The 17,499-nt window shown below is 38.6% G+C and overlaps 2 protein-coding genes across 2 annotated transcripts; both read right to left on the bottom strand.

Moving 5' to 3' along the window:
- Positions 1-726: 726 nt before the first annotated feature.
- cwc25 (CWC25 spliceosome associated protein) lies at positions 727-3,579 on the bottom strand. Its single transcript, XM_086082999.1, has 9 exons — positions 3,415-3,579; positions 3,097-3,269; positions 2,772-3,008; positions 2,590-2,659; positions 2,324-2,466; positions 1,812-1,884; positions 1,527-1,723; positions 1,158-1,325; positions 727-1,000 (listed from the first exon to the last, which is right to left on the bottom strand). Exons 1-9 carry the CDS (start codon positions 3,430-3,432, stop codon positions 889-891), a joined length of 1,191 nt encoding a protein of 396 aa, XP_085939125.1. The 5' UTR covers positions 3,433-3,579; the 3' UTR covers positions 727-888.
- Positions 3,580-7,411: 3,832 nt separating this feature from the next.
- On the bottom strand, positions 7,412-14,001 carry sp6 (Sp6 transcription factor). The gene is made up of 2 exons (XM_086082873.1): positions 13,793-14,001; positions 7,412-8,988 (listed from the first exon to the last, which is right to left on the bottom strand). Exon 2 carries the CDS (start codon positions 8,869-8,871, stop codon positions 7,963-7,965), a length of 909 nt encoding a protein of 302 aa, XP_085938999.1. The 5' UTR covers positions 8,872-8,988; positions 13,793-14,001; the 3' UTR covers positions 7,412-7,962.
- Between the last annotated feature and the right edge of the window lie 3,498 nt (positions 14,002-17,499).

Below are 17,499 nucleotides of genomic sequence, written 5' to 3'. Positions count from 1 at the left end.
ACGCGTTAAAGTGAAATTACTATCCATGTGGATGTATGCAATCGATCGTTTGGGAGGTATAAAAATGATATATAACCACTATTCTATTACACATGATGTTGGATACTGTGTTTTTTAATTTATAATGGTTAATATTTACTAAATTATCTATTCAGATTTGAAAATATGGATACAGTATTTCAATAAGTTAATGTGTTTACTTTTTAGGGAAAACATAAAGGTAGGAAGGTCTCATAATTTTCATTAAAAAAAGAAGAAAAAAAAGAGCTGACTTCTTCATACAACCAACCAGTTGTATCCACCTTTGTCAGATAGACTGATTGAAAAATAATGTAGCTTCACGCTATCATGATGTTCTTCCAGCCTGTTTTTTTCTTCGTAAGTACAGTGCATTATATTTTAACCATAGTTACAAAACAATATTCTACCAACCGAAAAAATTAAAATACAACTGAAAAAAATTATCTTGACTATGTAAAGCCAATTTCCAAATGATTGGTGTAATCGTGTTGTGACAGTTGTGCGTTAGTAGCTGGGCAAGTTGTACATTTATTGAGAGAGGGTCAAGCAATACAGGTTTGTTATTGTTAAAAAAATAAAATACTTCTGGAAACAACATTTTGTTTGTTTTCAGGAGCTGTTGCTAACATTAATAAAAGTAATTCCCATTTAACTGGGGGGGGTTAAAGAAAGGAAAAATAATTTACAATGTTTACACAGTGGCAATGGTTTTCTACAAAATGATTTTATTTGCACAGGACTGAAAATGGATTTTATGTGGATGTAGCCATATTGTTCATCTAAAGGCACTTTACACTCATCTACTAAGTACAGTATATTTAACAAAATTCTTACTGCATCAGTATGTATGTACAGAATTGTTCATATTCATCTCTTCATGAAATTGTCCAACGAAGCTGGTGTCCTTTGAATAGAGTGGATATTCCTCTTTACTCTGTCCTCTAAAGACGAGGTTGCAGCACTCTCCAACTTCATATCACTGCAAGAATGAAATAAGTGTTATTGGACGCACACAATTTCAGACTCCTCCTGCACAGCAAAATCAGCATGATGATTGCTGTGTTCAGGGATAGAACTGTTGACTTGAATTGAGCGCTCTATTTATATTCTAAAATGAGAGCAAGAGAGAAACGTACTGGATGAAACCAGCATGGCGCTCATGCTTGGACTTTTGTTCCTGCTGTTTTTCCTGCTCATCTTGCTTCCTGTATCTTCTCACATTGTCCTCCCTGTCCTCATCTCTCTTCTTGGCCTGGTCCATCATCTCCTTTCTCCTCTGCTCAAGCTCCTCCGCAGAGAGCTTCCTGAAAGAAAAACATAACAATACAAAAGCTGATTAAATGCTGTTGAAAATTAGTTTTTCTTTTACAGATAATCACATTCCCACATGTAGAGAGGCAATGCCAGCGCATGAAGAACACATAGTCTATGCTCATATATATAATTTTTAAGAACAAAACCTCCCCTTCATTTTTAAAATCTCTACTTTGATCGATATCCCTTACTTTGACACATGATTCCGCTGCCTTTGGTAACGTTCCCTCTGTGGGCTACGAGCTCTGACCTCCACCTTCTTGTCATTTCGGTGTGAGGAAGAAGAATGAATTTCCCCATTTTTTCTTGCAGGCGATCGGCTTCGACTCCTCTCGTGGCGTTTTGAGTGATTCAAAGCAGACGACTGGGATTGTCTGCCTGCAGGCAGCTACAGTGTGAAAAGAAGATTTCAGTGAAAGGGTCGGGGTCCACTGAAAATGTGTGTGACATGACATGACACTTTGATGCGGACTGACCAGGAGGCCGTATCCAGGAAGATGATGGGAATGAGATCTGTTGTGAGAAGAAGAGCCATCTCGTGGGTGTGACCTGAAAGACACATTTAAGAGTAAAATTCAGCTTTATTTTTTGTTTTGTTTATATAGTGCCTTACTAAGTTCAGTGCAAGTCCACACGTTTACATATGATTGTTTCATGAAACTTGAAAAGTTGAAGTGATAAAACCACAGATTTATTTACATTATTATCAGATTTATGACCACAGCTTCAAAATTTTGCGAAATTGTCGTCGCTCAAAACACTGCAAGTCAAAGTGTTTCAGAAAATTAACATGTCTAATTAAGTACCAAAATCAATTTCCAGGTTATACGCCAGCGGGATACAGCCGACACTCGCCTCCAAGCAATAGAAATACAGTACAGGACACATACTTCAATACAACAACAATTCTTAGTAACCGTATTTATAAATTACCAATTAGACTAATTTCATTCAGCCCTACTTTTAATTATTAAACAACTTTGTGTACCTGTCTTTTTTGTCATCTTCTTCATCTGAACTCGAGCTTGAGTGGCTTCTCTTGTGTTTCTTCGCTTTTCTTTTCTCTTTGTCTCCCTTCTTTTCCTTCTTGTCCTTCTTCCTCTTCTTCTTCTTGTCGAGGTTCTGGCGTAGCTGTAAGAGTTATACAAAGTTTCACATAAAAATGATCAAAGGGTCTTTTATTTTTGCAAAAATCGTAATAGAAATGCTATGTTTTTCAAGGAGCATCTTAAATGCCCAAATTAAAGAAATTACCATTTCTTTAATTTTCTTCATCTTCACGGGATTCGTCAAGACTTCTCTCTTCTTTTCCTCCTCACGTTTCCTTGAGTGCAAAATACAAGATGTGTAAAATTACACACATAAAAAAAAAGAAGTTTGAAATAAAAACAAACGGGTTGGTAAGGGAACAAGCAGACTGCAGAACAATGTTTTACCTAATTACAAATAAAGGGTCTTCCCGGATCTTGGCAGCCATGTCCAGGCTGGAGGTAGTGGTGATAGGGCTGAAGATGGAGCCAGGCAGAAGGCCAGTCTCTGCTGATGGACCACTTTCAGGCTCCTCATACTGATCAGTGATCTGCTTGTCAATGGGACGTCCCATGAGATACTCATCTCTGGACACCTGATTGGAAGGGCCCTGGTACATCCAGTCCAGACGATCATCCTTCTTTCTGTTATTGCGTAATAGATACATAATGAGACAACCAGACTAACATTAATTTCTGACGTTTTCTGAGATGACAAAAAGTGGAAACTAACTTGATGGCACCGCTTTCCTCGGCGTATCTAGTAATCTCTTCTCGAGCTCTTTCCTCCTTGAGCTCCTTCTGAAGCTCCTCGATTTTCTTCCGTTCGGATTCATGTTTTTGCTCGGCTTTCCAAACGCGTTCGATGTTTTTCATAGTCTGGGGGTGCCAGCTCTTCTTTAAGTTCTGGCACAAGACAAAGGGAAACCATTGAGTACATATTACCAGGGGGTTTACAATACACAACTTGCAACAGAAAATGTAATTGCTGATGTGAACGGAAAGGAATTGGGATTCTAATCGATGTCATCGTTCAACACATAACACTTACCAGATCACCACCCCCCATTTTAAAACCTTTGTTTTAGTCACAAAAGAAAACAATGAAAACTAAGAATATAGTCCTTTTCCAAAGATCGGTGGCAAACGAACGTTTTACATTCACACGAAGGTCGACATGATGGGAACGACGCGTTCGCCGTTTGCCTGCGACTGTGCTGTTATATTTCCGGTTTGGAAATTTCTTCTTCCGGGCTAGGTCGTGGTGCGTTCATTGACATAATATATGTTTGTAAATGCAATTACTCAGTCGAATCTACACCCATTTCTCAACGAATCATGTAAAAACTCGTTAATTCAATTAAAAAAAAGAAAAAAAGACAAATCAAAGGATGGTTATATGGTCACAACCCTCATTTTAACATCAATTGTATGAGTACAAGGGAACTCATGGACACAGAGATAAAGCAATGACATCTTGGCTGGTGAAGGTAAAGGTTTCGAAATTACGTCAATCGTTTATAAGTTGATTTGTTTACCATCACGTTTTTATTTGTTGTTGTTATTATTTTATGATTTTTTTAAATTGTTGGTACCCTTCTGTTAATGAAATAAACCCGCACAAGGGTCACTGAAATCACTTGAAACTTACAAAAGTAACAATAGGTTTAAAAATATATATATTGAAAATTAAACAATAACAATCTGTCGTTAATATTGAATTAACAAAATTATAAAAAAATAAAATAAAAATAAAAAAACAGGTCTGCAAAAATGGGGCACCACTGTAAAAGATTGAAAATAATTTGACCAGAGAGTCATGTTTGGATCAGTATGTCCTTTAATTGACATCACAGGTGTCTTCAAGCCTATAATAATAAACTCCTCACTGTGCTTTTTGGTTGATGTGTACCAGACTAAGCATGGATGACAGAAGGAGAAGGAGAGAGTTGTCCCGGGAGATTATAAATAAAATTATAGACAAGTTAAAGGTAAATACTAGCCTATAAGACCATCTCCAAGCAGCTCGATGTTTCTGTGACAACAGTGGCACATATTATTCGGAAATTTAAGATCCATGGGACTGTAGCCAACCTCCCTAGACATGGCCGCAAGAAGAAAATTGATAATAAAGTTTGAAATGGTATCCAAAGAGTCCAGAACAACCTACAAAGAAATTAATAGTAAAATTCAAGACCAAGGTACATCAGTGTCAGATTGCACCATACACTGTTGTTTCAGCCAAAGTGGACTTCATAGGAGATGATCAAGGAGGACACCACTGTTGGAAGCAAATCATAAAAATGCAAGATTGGAATTTGCGAAAACGCATATTGACAAGCTACAAAGCTTTTAGACAGATGAAACAAAAGTGTTTTTTTTAAGTAAGGCACTTCAACTCTATATTCATACATGCAAAAATGAAGCATACCAAGGTAAGAACATTGTCCTTACTGTAAAACATGGAGGAATCGGAATCAGGCAAAGGGTTTCTTGAATCTGTGCAAAGTACAATGAAATCTCTAGACTATCAAGGCATTCTGGAGATAAATTTGCTGCTCAGAAAGCTCAGTCTCAGCAGCAAGTTATGGCTCTTCCAACAGGATCACACCATAAGCCAAAAACTCCCCAGAATGGCTAAGAAAAAAACATGGGACTATTCTGAAGGGGCCTTCTATGAGCCCAGATCTAAATCCCATTTAACATCTGAGCTGAAACATGCCATTTGGAGAAGACACCCTTCAAACCTAAGACGATGGGAGCAGTTTGCTTACAAGGTGTGGGTATAGGCTATATATTATTTTTAGTTGAAAAGTTAAAATGTTGAAAACATCATGAAGATGGGAAAATATACAGTTAAGTCACTGTAGTAGAAGCATTTTGTTAGACTACCGGTACGTTGATTTCTATTAGCCAAAATGCATTTGCCATTTAACTGAAGGCTTATCCCATTGCAGTTTGTTTATGTTACAATTTGCAACGTTGTGACTTGCTACCCAAACAATTGTACAATGAACTATCTATCCATTTTTTTAATACAACTTGTCCTCAATAGGGTGGGTTTAAGCATATTCCAACTGACGGGCAAGGTACACCTGGTCTGGATTGGTTGTCAGCCAATCGCAGGGCAGGACAGTGAGGCCACATACACACAAGCAACCATTCACACTCATATTCACAACTATGGACAATTAATAAGCTTCAGTGAACCTAGAACGATGTTTTGGGAATGTGATAGGAAACCAGATTACCTGCAAAAAAGTACAACATGACAACTCCACCCAGGAAGGCCGGAGCCCAGATTAGAGCCCATGACCCTTATATCTTTGACCCCCTTGAACAAAGCAATTCCTGTCATACTGCATATCAATAAGATAAAAATAAAAAAATTAATTAAAACTTGCAAATAATTGTCTGCTGTCTTGTGATATTTAAATGGCAAAACAAAATGAAAATAAGTCACTTGTACACAGGTTGTTTTTATTCATTATGTAGGACAATAATAGTTTAAGTAAGCAATATTACACCACATCATCACCATCATTTTTTTTTATTACAGTCGCTACAACTTAAAATGACAAGAGACATTTATTTTTAAAAGTATCTATATTGTGCTAATGTTAAAACCAACATAAAGGAAACACCATAAACTATTACTAGACACAATATTAATATTCAGTACACAACAATTAACCAACCACTGTTAAGTTTCTTATCTTCTACGACTGCAATATTGTAAACTTACTAATTACAGTTGTCATTATCTTAGTAATTCTCATTAGACCTTTCCTTGATGCTTTTAGGTTTAAAATGTGTAGTTATTCAAATTAACATTGGACAAGACTTTCTTTAAATATGGAAATAGCATTGATGATGATATTTTGATTTATGTTCCCAACGCCACATGTATTGAAGTTAATCACCTGGAAATATCCAGAAAATCCTCCCTCCTTCCTTCAACAGTAAGTTTCTTTGCAGTACAAATATTACCTAAAAAAAAAAAGTGTTGTGTGTCATGTTGTGATTATTATGTAATTATCATCCACAGACTAATAATAACCATTTTTTGTTTTTTCTATCAGTGAAATCCAAAGAGATGTGAACAACTTTTTGACAGATCACGTCGCAAAATTATCTAGTAGATGCAAACATCGATAAGCAGAGTGCATAACGAATTGCATTCAGGGACAGATATGAATATTGGGTGTTCACATTGATGTACTCTTTAGTATTTCATTGATGACCTGGTTACTGCTGCTTTGGCCAAGTGGATCTGTAGATTCTATTTTCTTGAGATGTTCAAAAATATCAACAAGGCTCCTGGCAGCATGAACAGATGAGGTATTTATCATGGACATAGTCATAAGGGTTATTCTGTACCACTTTTTTCCCCCCATATAGATGCCAGAACCAGCACTCAACTATTGAGTGGTCAACGATACCAAGTACCAATGTCACTAGAACTTTTGATGCATAACCCCCACCCCCCTCCGGAACCCCCCCCCCCCCCCCCGACAATTTTAATGAAAGACCTATCCCAATATAGCATTTTCTTTAAAATTGCATGACATGAATTGCCATCTTCTATTTTTCTTAGTTCTAGTTCCTGATCGTTAAATGGCCACAAGAGGGCGGCCAATACTAGTATCAGATATCGAGAGTACCGACACCTTGAAATAAGGCCTGCCTGGTAATACCAGGCTGTTATCGACCTGATTCCGATACTGGTATCAGTACTCGCCCATTCCTAATTCACATAGTTGTTGTCAAACATTTTCAAAAAGACTCTCACACTGCTGTGACCACTGTTAACTGTGAATATGTATATATTCATATCTTGACATAAGTGATGTGTCAATTTGCTTGATTTTCGTTATCAAAAAAATATCTTCCATGTCTTTTTTTCATGAATACAAAACTAAAGTTACCACAGCAACTCCAATCAATGTTGTATGAGCTACAAGTATAAAGTATCCCTAGCAGCTTGTAAGTCATGCAATAGACTCTGGTACCAACTGAGTTGCGAAATTCACAATTTTAAACAAATGTAGGTATTCTTAGTTTATTCGGGATTATGGAAAAAAAACAACAACACAAAAACACAGCCAAAGTTTTGTGTAAGGGTGGCTTATGTGCAGAGAAATCAATTTATTTCTGGTTTAAATCCAGACAGCGGGAGTTATTCTCTTACTCCATTTTCCATCAACAAAACAAACAAACAAAAAAAGAACTGATTTCAGTTTTTAAAACTTTTCTTGTTGGAATGTAGTCTGTTGATTTCACCATGCTGAAACTCTTCCCACAAGTCAGAATAAAAATATGGCGGTGCCATAAGCGCACTATTGGTAATAGTTAAAAAGTCAAGAGTGCTATCGTAGTTAATCACTGAGTTGATGGCCCCGCAGTAAATAGCAATAATTTACTGAACTATATAAGAACACGTTTGGATGCAAGTCGCTTCCATCTGTTTAGGCTTAAAACCCAAACATGCAGCTCAATTGTAAAACGGATGACAGAAAGTGCAACAGAACAGATGGCATCCCTTTTTCAATCAAACTTCAAACACAATTCAGAAAGTGATGAAATTAACTGGACTAGACTACCCAGTTAGACTGGAGATGGAGGGGTCTGTCTCACATTTCAGCTTCATTGGAGGCTCTACGTTGTCAGGTGCAGACATATTTGATGATGACTGAAGAGGTGTGTGGGCATCGAAGCCTTTGCCCTCTCCGTTCCCACTCTCCTCCCCGTGCCCTGCTGGTGGCTCATGTGTACGCATGTGCTTGGCCAGGTGATCATTGCGCATAAACACCCGAGGGCAAAACGTGCAGCTAAATTTCTTGCTACCGGTGTGCGTCTGTAGATGGCGCTGCAGTTCATCAGAACGTGTAAAACGCTTGCCGCAGAACAGCCAGTTGCAGACGAATGGCCGGTCCCCGCTGTGCCATCTCAGGTGAGCCTTCAGGTGAGAGGTCTTAGCATAAGCTTTACCACAGCCAGGGATGTGGCAGTTGTGCATGTGCTTCCTCCTGCTGTCATCGCCGCCGTGGCCAAGTTGCTCAGCGTGAACACAGTTAGGACAGCGACACGCTGCCTGGCCGGCACCTCTGGACGAAGAACGCCTCTGGGACTTGGGCCGGGCCGAGGCGACGTTCTCCCGTGGCTCTTCCAGCGCAAACGGATTTTGTTGCAAGATATCGTGAGCCGGTGGTTCCGTCTTGAAGCCATCGGGAGGGAAGAGGTGAGTCGAGTGAGAGGCTGGTAGATGTTGAGTTAGAGGCAAGGAGCACAGCTGCGGGTCAGAACCGTAGGAGCCTAAAGAAGACTGGAGACTCATGGTGGGCCCTGGACTCACAAAAGGCAAGTCAGCACCTTGCCCTGTGTAGAGGTCAACCCAGCTCCCAGACTGAACATCCCTCTGAAGGTCCCACCAGGATGGGATGTTCATGTCATCTGTGCTGCCACTAGATGGTGCTGTCCGTAGCCAGTGTTCATAATGGTGGGCCATGTGAGTGTTGCAGGTGCACGTTTGCGGATGAGATCAGCGGCTCAAGCTGTTGTTCACGATCTTTTTTGTGCTATTCGGATGATTACCACATGGCGGTGAGGCGACACGCTATAAAACCTGCAGACAGAAAGAGGGCAAATAATTAACTATTTATTTGTTACACACATTCCATCAGTGACTTCACAACACCATCAGTAATGAGGTCATTTTAGGACTGTGTATACGCCTTTGTGGCGCTGTTATTTCTAAACTTCAAATATGCAGTCATTGAGGCCTAAATCCTATTTAATACAACATTTATCAACAAGCCTCCCACACACCTCCCTCATTGCCATGGATTCTCCCATCCTCACACTACATGGTCGTGCAGACAGAAGAGAGGGGGAGACAGACATGTCCAGGCATGGGCCTGCCGCATGTATCTGCTGCCAGGTACTTCCCATGGAAGACAGTCAAAGAAAAGCTTAAAGAAAACAACATCATTGGTCCCGTGTAGAGGTAGTAGTGGGGGGAAGATAAATGCTGGTACGGTTGGAGGAGGGAACGGCGAGGTGGGGTGTTGACAGGGGAACCGTTTGGTAAAGGAAGAAGTTGCAGGGAGGTATGGCTGCAGGCCAAAATCTATTTGTACGTCTGAGGTTTGTAGAGATGAGATGAAACTTGGCAGACAAGAGAACCTGTTTTTATGAATCACACTTGATTTATCACCTGTCACACATCACAAGCCTTCAGGCAACATACAAAAGAAACCCTGTAAAACACTTCACCTCAAACTCAACAGAGGCACCAGTTGGAGTTGATGACAAACAGACACTGAGTCAAACAATGTCGAGAACAATCTTTATAAGGGGCAGAACCCCTACCGTAGCCGTGTGTCTAGCAGCATTCCTGATCTGAACAGTTCTCTACACCTTCAAAAAATGTCAGTCAGCTGCAGGAGGAGGGCCTCTTTTGAAAGGTGACACAAAGCTTGTTAAAGTGCAACATGTCTGTGGAAACTGACAAGCCGAAAGCTGGCTGGACTTGCGCACGGCTCCCAACAATAAATTCCTTGCTCCAAACAATCTTGTTGACTTCCACCACACCCCCATCCTCCAAGATCTACAATTACTTTTACAGCAGGAAACAGTAAAAGAGACTGAAGTATCTTGGTCACACTTGGTATCACTTGGATTGATACTATACAGGACCGTCTCCAAGAGAAACATTGTCAAGTATGCAAATATGGTTTGCACACAGGCGGCGTCAGGCTGACTGACAGTGACACACTCCCTCAGTCGATCTTCATTTGTTGAGTCAACATAGACGTACTCTTCCTTCTTGACGGTCCAAGCACTCATACATGGATCCTACATACAATGAAATCGTAAACCAATTAGTTTGGAATTCCCTAATGAAAGGTGCGGTGCTTAGGGTCAAACAGATTTATTCCATGTCGGCCTGGAGCCACTGCTACTGCTCTGTAATTTCTGGGGAATGTGACTCCGGCGTACGTCGGAATGGTCGCCCGCACTCCTCTGTCACTGAGAATAAACAAACAACGCATCCTCCTCCATTTGCCAAAGTGCTGGGAAGACTGAGAGAAACAGCTGGCACAGGGGAAAGGGGTGTGGCTGATGGGCAGGGGGGATTGGAGGTCTAGCCTGGGAAGAAGATAGAAGATGATGGTGCAGTGCAATGACAGAGCTGTGGTCATAAAACCTGCTTGGCCAAAACCCAGCACGGCCCTCAGTTTACAAGTCGGCCATTGGGAGGAAGAACCAACAAACTGCTTGTTGAGAGGAGGAAACTTGTGTTGAGTTTTGAATTTTAAAAGGAACCCCAACTGTAATGACACGTTTGCTCCATATGGCTTATTTGGTTGTTACTAACATATCTATGAGATTAATTTTCCAAAAATAATTTCCAGTTTAATACATTTTGTGGAAACTTTATTTGTATATACGCCACCATTGTTATTTACGTCGCAAGGCATTCAGTGCGTAGTGACGTAGAATGGCGGCTGGCTCTCTGCCTAACAATGCGAACCGCATATAAAGAAAGCGAGGTAAGCCTCGGAGCGTTCCTAAAGAAACAACATGTGATGGGGAGAGTCATCCTCCCCCACGACGTGCTCTCATCGTTCACCAGACGCATTCAAGAGTTTTGATCGTCCCTTTAGGACGGCGTACGTACAAATAAAGTTTCTACCAAATGTATTAAACAGGAATGATTTTTTAAAAATTAATCTCATAGTTATTTTAGTAACAACTAAATAAATCATATGGAGCAAAATTAAAGTCAGGGTTCCTTTTAATATATGAAAGGACGGGTGCTATATAAATAAAGTTTGATTTGATTCTAGTCAGTGTACAATCCTGTATTGATCAGTGGGGTCTTCAGTCTCCTTTAATTATCTCATTAAAAAGTAAGCAGAACTTCAAACACTGTTTCATCAAAATCAAAGCTTTTAGGCATGGTGGGAACATAGACAGACATAAACCTGAAGAAAATGTGAACAGTGCAACTTGTGATTTTTTTTTATTTTACCTTTGACTGTAATGTTGAAATGCACAGCTCAGAATTCTAGTCCTGTATGATTGAGGACTCCTAATTCAGTTTAGACCAGTGATTTTTAGTCCTGCTTCAGCACCAGTGGAGTCACCTATTCATAACTATAGTGTAATAATAATAATAATTAAAAAAAAGACCACTGCTCTTTATTTTTAGTGGAAAACGCTTATTATACTTAGTTTATACCTGTTTTCTCAAGAATTTGGGGGGTTGGTTAAAAAAATCTATACATTAATAATGGACGTCAATAACCAGATCTTGATTTTTCATGCACCGACCCAGTCCCTATCCTTCACGAATAGTGGGTTCCACCGTATCTTTGTTTATCGAGCTCTACCAGCAACATATAGTGATAGAAAGAAGATTGAAATTCTCTTCCAGTAGATGACGAAAGGCACAATAGACCTGCAGATCCACCTGTTGTCCTTTATACAAAATAATTAGTCATGGCTTCTGTCGTGGATATCAGCTTTGTGTTCAATTCAATAAGGACATATTTCATCATGAGCAAGCCAATTTGTGAGTACATTGAGACAGATCGTCATTATTTCACTTTTTATACTTTTTGTGACATTTTTCCCTGGCGCGTAGCATGCTATAAGATTTTTGTAATGTAAAATGTGCTTTGGCTCAATAAAGGTTGGAAAATATTGGTTTAGACAGATGACAGTTTTACATCTTCACTTAATGTCATGGAAAGTCACAGAGCTGCTAAAAATGGATCTTCAGTAGTCACTAGAGTACCTGTATGTATGTGTATGATACCGTTAGAAATGTACTTCTTCATTGTTGATTTAGAGGCTGTCACCAGTTCACTTCATATTCATGTCCTCCATGCCATATATTGCAACTTTTTGTTTTTAACAGTGAAGGTTAGGTTTGATTCTTCATGATGGAATAAACAATAGGAGGAAGTAAACTGCAATTTCGTTTTAAATGTGACATTAGGGCTTGATTATATTATATTAAACACAAGCATTTCAAGAAATATTTGTCCATAGTATGTAGTTTAACAGGTATTTTTGCCATGCTATATTTGAATATTTGTTGTTTTATAAGATAGATCCTTAAAAAAGATAGATGGATGGATATCTTTTGGTCTCTTTAAATTCTAATAAACAGTGCATATGTACATGTATAGATGTATATGTGCATATAATAAATCAAATATATTATTAGTATATTAAAACAATCAGTAAATGTGAAGGAGTAATTCTCACTATAGTAACCCTTTAAGCGTAAGTACATAAAAACAATTGATTTACAAAGTATCACCCTTAGAACTGTTGGTGGATTAGGCATCTGTATTTAATTTGAGCATTTATTTCTCTGATGACTTTTAATTTTTACTCCACATCTTTGAAAGCAGATACCTGTACCCGATTCATTCTGTTCTTTGTCAAAATGCTTGTTACTTTTTTCCAACAGCCGTGAATGATGACATTGCGTAATTGATTACTGTATAAGGCGGAAAAACAGGGACAGCAGTGATATGGAGGAATGTGAAGCAGTGTGTATTAACGGCAGTGACTCTACAGATCTGGAGAAGCAAGATATGCCCCATCCATGGCCAATTTTAAGAGAATATTTTTGTTGTCTGTTACAGGATGATTTGTTGCTTTATGACAGCCTAAAAAACACCAACTTCTGGCGTTCACACTCTCTGCATCTTATATATATAAAAATAAATAAAAAATACACATACAGGTAAGGTGTATTTTTATGTTACTATCACAGTCTACTTTAATATATTTTTGATTTTTTCAGGGAGGACCTGCTGACAGTTCAGTCATGTCAGAATTTAGCTTGTAGCAAAGATGAAACCAGTGACCCCCACCCCACCCCACCCTCCCCATCAGTGGACCATTACATGCAAATTGTAAAATAGAGAACTATATATGCATTTTGTGTGGAGGGACGTTTTTAAGTTTGAAGTAATCAAAACGGGGATTTTGTATAACTGAAAGTAAAAGGAAATTCATTTTAACTTTTTGTTGTTGTACTGAAGTAACTTTCAGTCTTTACCATTAAAAAAAAAAAAATTCGCTAAGGAGTTGAATCTGTAGGGATTTCTACATAAGTATCTGTTAAGTACACAGTGCGAGCGCTTCTGCCACGTCTATTCAAACCTCCAAACATAGACCAAAAATAGAGCTTTAAATTACAGTGTATTATCGACTTCCGTGGTAAGCTTTTTATGTCTCCAAAGGGGAAAACTCCTATTTGAATTACCACTGTATTCTTTGGGGGTGACGTCATTTTGTCAAATCGTCATCGTATAGGTACAAGTGTCAGTCTCAATAAATCAATAAATCAATCAATCGATCTGAAACACAAGCGGCCAATATGATCACAATACAATTGTTACCTTTTTGACTTTGAAAACTCCCCTTGTTGTTGTAGAAGATAATGAAGGTCACATTGGCTGAACGAAGTTTGGATCAGTTCAACTCTGCTTCTTCCACTGGGTCGGAAAATGTCCGCAAAAGGGAAATATCCTCATCATATTTCATGCGCATATGTTCCACGCTAGGAGATGGTGCACGTAGGTCACGCTCACAGTTGTGTGACAAACTTAACATTAGCGCGTGTGTCTTGGCTGAGTAGCCACGCCCCCTTCTGCCGCGTCCTCACATCATCACGTTATAAACCGTGGACTACGTCTTTCATTCCTCTTTTTATTTATGTCTCTTGTCTCGTTTTGCCGTTTTTATTTATTTATTTTATTTTATTTTGTAACCTTTTTTGTTGTTGTTGACGAATTTAATATTTTGTTTGAAATGTATGATTGGAACATCTCCTAAACGAGATGATACATAGGCTGCAGTCTTTCACATAAACTATGCCGCAGTCAAAAATGTAGACATCTCATTCCAAAGCATCAGAATGCATGTATAAAATACTGTACTGTATACTGGCCTTTTATCCATCTCCGCATGATTAAATACATGAATGTGCCTTTGTAACAGTATCTCTTTTAAGGAGCACTGTGTAATAAGTCGTGCCTATCCAAAGTAATAAGCATTGAATTGCTGTAAATCTAACATATTTGCAGCTATCCGCACACAACGACCTTTTTTTTCTTTTAATGTTGAAACTGCTTTTAGAATGAAATGTTTTCACCTTTACAATGTGCGAGTAATCGCTGTGGAAGTGATTTTTCTAACGTATGTGCACGCCAAGAATATATTTTTAACAGCTGAGCAGTATACGTATAGGCATACTGTGTAATAGCTGCTTGTGAATAGTTAAGACTCGGAAATCCTTTAATTGGCAACACGCCTGAGAGGTGGTTTGACTCTAACCAAATGTGGTCACAGAACGCAGGAGGGAGGTCTGACATGTGAATTATTTCACAAAAGCTTTTTTATACACAGTACTGCATTTTATATCGAAATGAATGGTTACAAAAGTCCTGAAACCTGAATATCTTGCTTGTAAGAGGAATGAGTTTGAGTAATTATTCCGTTGATGGATTTGGATGTGCAGTACACCACACAAGTTTGAATGTCCCTCCATGTACTTTTTGTTTCTTTTTCTCCCACCCATTTATTATTGTTCAGTCACCAGTGGTAATTCCTTACCTGTCACAGCATGTTGTCGGAGCTGTTTCGGATCAACTGACAAACAGACAGATAGGGAAATAACTTCTTGTCATTGCTGCTCATTTTTGAAATGCCAAAAAGCAACCAAACAACAAGTAATTTTAAGATTTGCATCTTGATTAAATTACTTTGTATTCTGACTATGAAATAACACAAAGACATGCCACATCAAATAAAGTACTGTACTCAATAAAGTACCAAAGTCATCGATCAGTATGCAGTAAGCAGTAAGTTTAATCATGAATCATAAAGTGTTGCTATTGCCTTTTATTTACAGGACAAAGCAATGTATGAGAAGTCACATTGTGGTATTTAGCTTCTCCCAATGATTCGAAGATCGCACTGCATATTCCATAGCTTGTTGACACTTTAACCTTGACACTGATGCTTATATGTACACACTTCCTGTTTCTTCAGCATGGCTTTGTGGTCTGGAACCTACCCGAAAATGTCTGTGGTTCCTAAAACAATCTTCATATTCTTCCTGCGGTGTAAGTTAATGAGTACGTACGGTAGTTAATACATTTTGTATTGATGTCACTGTGATTTACACAATTCCGATTGCAATTAGTCATCTAAAGCAGTGTTTCCCAACCAGGGGTACGCAAGTACACTGCGTCGTTGGTAGAAATATTTGATATTTTATTTGCAAAAGGATAAATATTCTCAGTAATTTGCCTGTCAATAAAATGGTAGGTGTGCGCTACAAATTCTTTACCTGGGGAAACAATTTCCTGATAATTTAAGTTGAAATGCCTGTTTAAAGAGCACTTATAAGAGTTATATATCCTAAAGGCGGGCTAACTATTCATTTTGATGTCAGTTTTCTTAATTTACAGTACAGGCCAAAAGTCATTCAATGTGTTTGCTTTGATCTCATGACTATTTACATTGTAGATTCTCACTGAAGGCATAAAAACCAAGAATGGACACATGTTTTGTGGAGTTATGTACTTACTAAAAACACGTTTTAGATTCTAGTTTCTTCAAACTAGCCACCCTTTGATCTGATTACTGCTTTGCACACTTTTGGCATTCTCACCTCTGGGAACTCCTTCAATACTGTTGGAAAACCATTTCAGGTGACTACGGTACTCTTGAAGCTCATCGAGGGAATGCCAAGAGGGGGCAAAAAAAATCATCAGAGCAAAGAGTGACTATTTTGAAGAAACTAGAATATAAAACATGTTTTCACTTATTTCTCCCTTTTTTAAGTACTGTACATAACTCCACATGTGTTCATTCGTAGTTTTGATGCCTTCAGTGAGAATCAAGAATGTAAATAGTCATGAAAATAAAGAAAATGCATTGCATGAGAAGGTACGTCCAAACTTTTGGCCTGTACTGTATATTTAGTCTCTATTTTCAAGGCAACATTTTTATATTTAAGTATAATTTGAGTAAAGAAGAAGAAGAAGAAGGAAAAAAAGAAGACAACAATGCCAATTAAATGACATTTAAATGTTCCAGTTAAGGAGACAAAATAAAAATGATTTTCATGTAATAATCAATTTTGTTATGTTCTATTTTTGGAGAATCATCAATGCCGATGAGTGTATGGCATGATGAAAGGGTTCGTGGGTACACAAGACAAAAAAAAAAAAGAGTAGGGGACCACTGGTTTGAATGCGAATATTACTTCCATGAAACATCCAAATGAATTCTGAGACTTTATTAATAACTTCCCTGATGTGTGCATTCATTTACAATAGTACATGTGATTCCTATACCATTTAATAAAGTGTATTTAAATTTTTTAGCACTGGCGTGTCATTTAAATATCCCATGGGAACCCTCTCTCAATGTCTTCTTCTAACTTGCCAGACTTTTGAGAGCAAGACTAAAACCTCTCTTCCCCTCCATAGGTAAAGAAAATCCAAATTAAGTCAACAGTAAACACGGAGGTCGTAAATTTTCTTATCCTTGTTAATTATTCCAAATCCCTCAGGCTATTCTTGCCCACAGCATTAAGATAGCTTTTGGCCCTCAAGCAGGCACTCACTCATCACACAGGCCCCCTCTTCTCCTGCCTCCTCTTTCAACTTCAAACCCAGTCATTTCTGCAAGCTGTGCTTTGATTGTGGCAAACACCTGTATTTTGCCAAGGAAGACTTCCTCGCTAGCCCCCGCCTCCCATCTTTGATTGTTAAACAGCAGTGGCGCCGTCATTACCGTCTGTACGACTGATGCCGCCCATCTTCTCCTCCCATTTTCCACCTCTACCTTTTAACCGCAAATGTAATTGCAGAGAGATTTTTAATTGCTCTATTTTGTCAAATTTTCAAAATCCCTTTTATAGTGTGTGGGTGGCTGTAAAAGTTTAAATGTTGATGCGGTAAGAGCTGAAAGGCAACCCATCAAAATGGTTTGGATTGCAGGAATAGCATAGCAATTCAATGCACGACTTTTTCTTCTTCTTTTTTTCTCAATGCATGACTTTTATGCTAGCAAGACGGACACATGTAGACAC

This window comes from Leptonotus elevatus, chromosome 8 (genome assembly GCF_054856555.1).
Source record: "Leptonotus elevatus isolate MCC_2025b chromosome 8, RoL_Lele_1.0, whole genome shotgun sequence".
Taxonomy (NCBI): Eukaryota; Metazoa; Chordata; class Actinopteri; order Syngnathiformes; family Syngnathidae; genus Leptonotus; species Leptonotus elevatus.
This window is presented reverse-complemented; position numbering and strand designations above follow the sequence as displayed.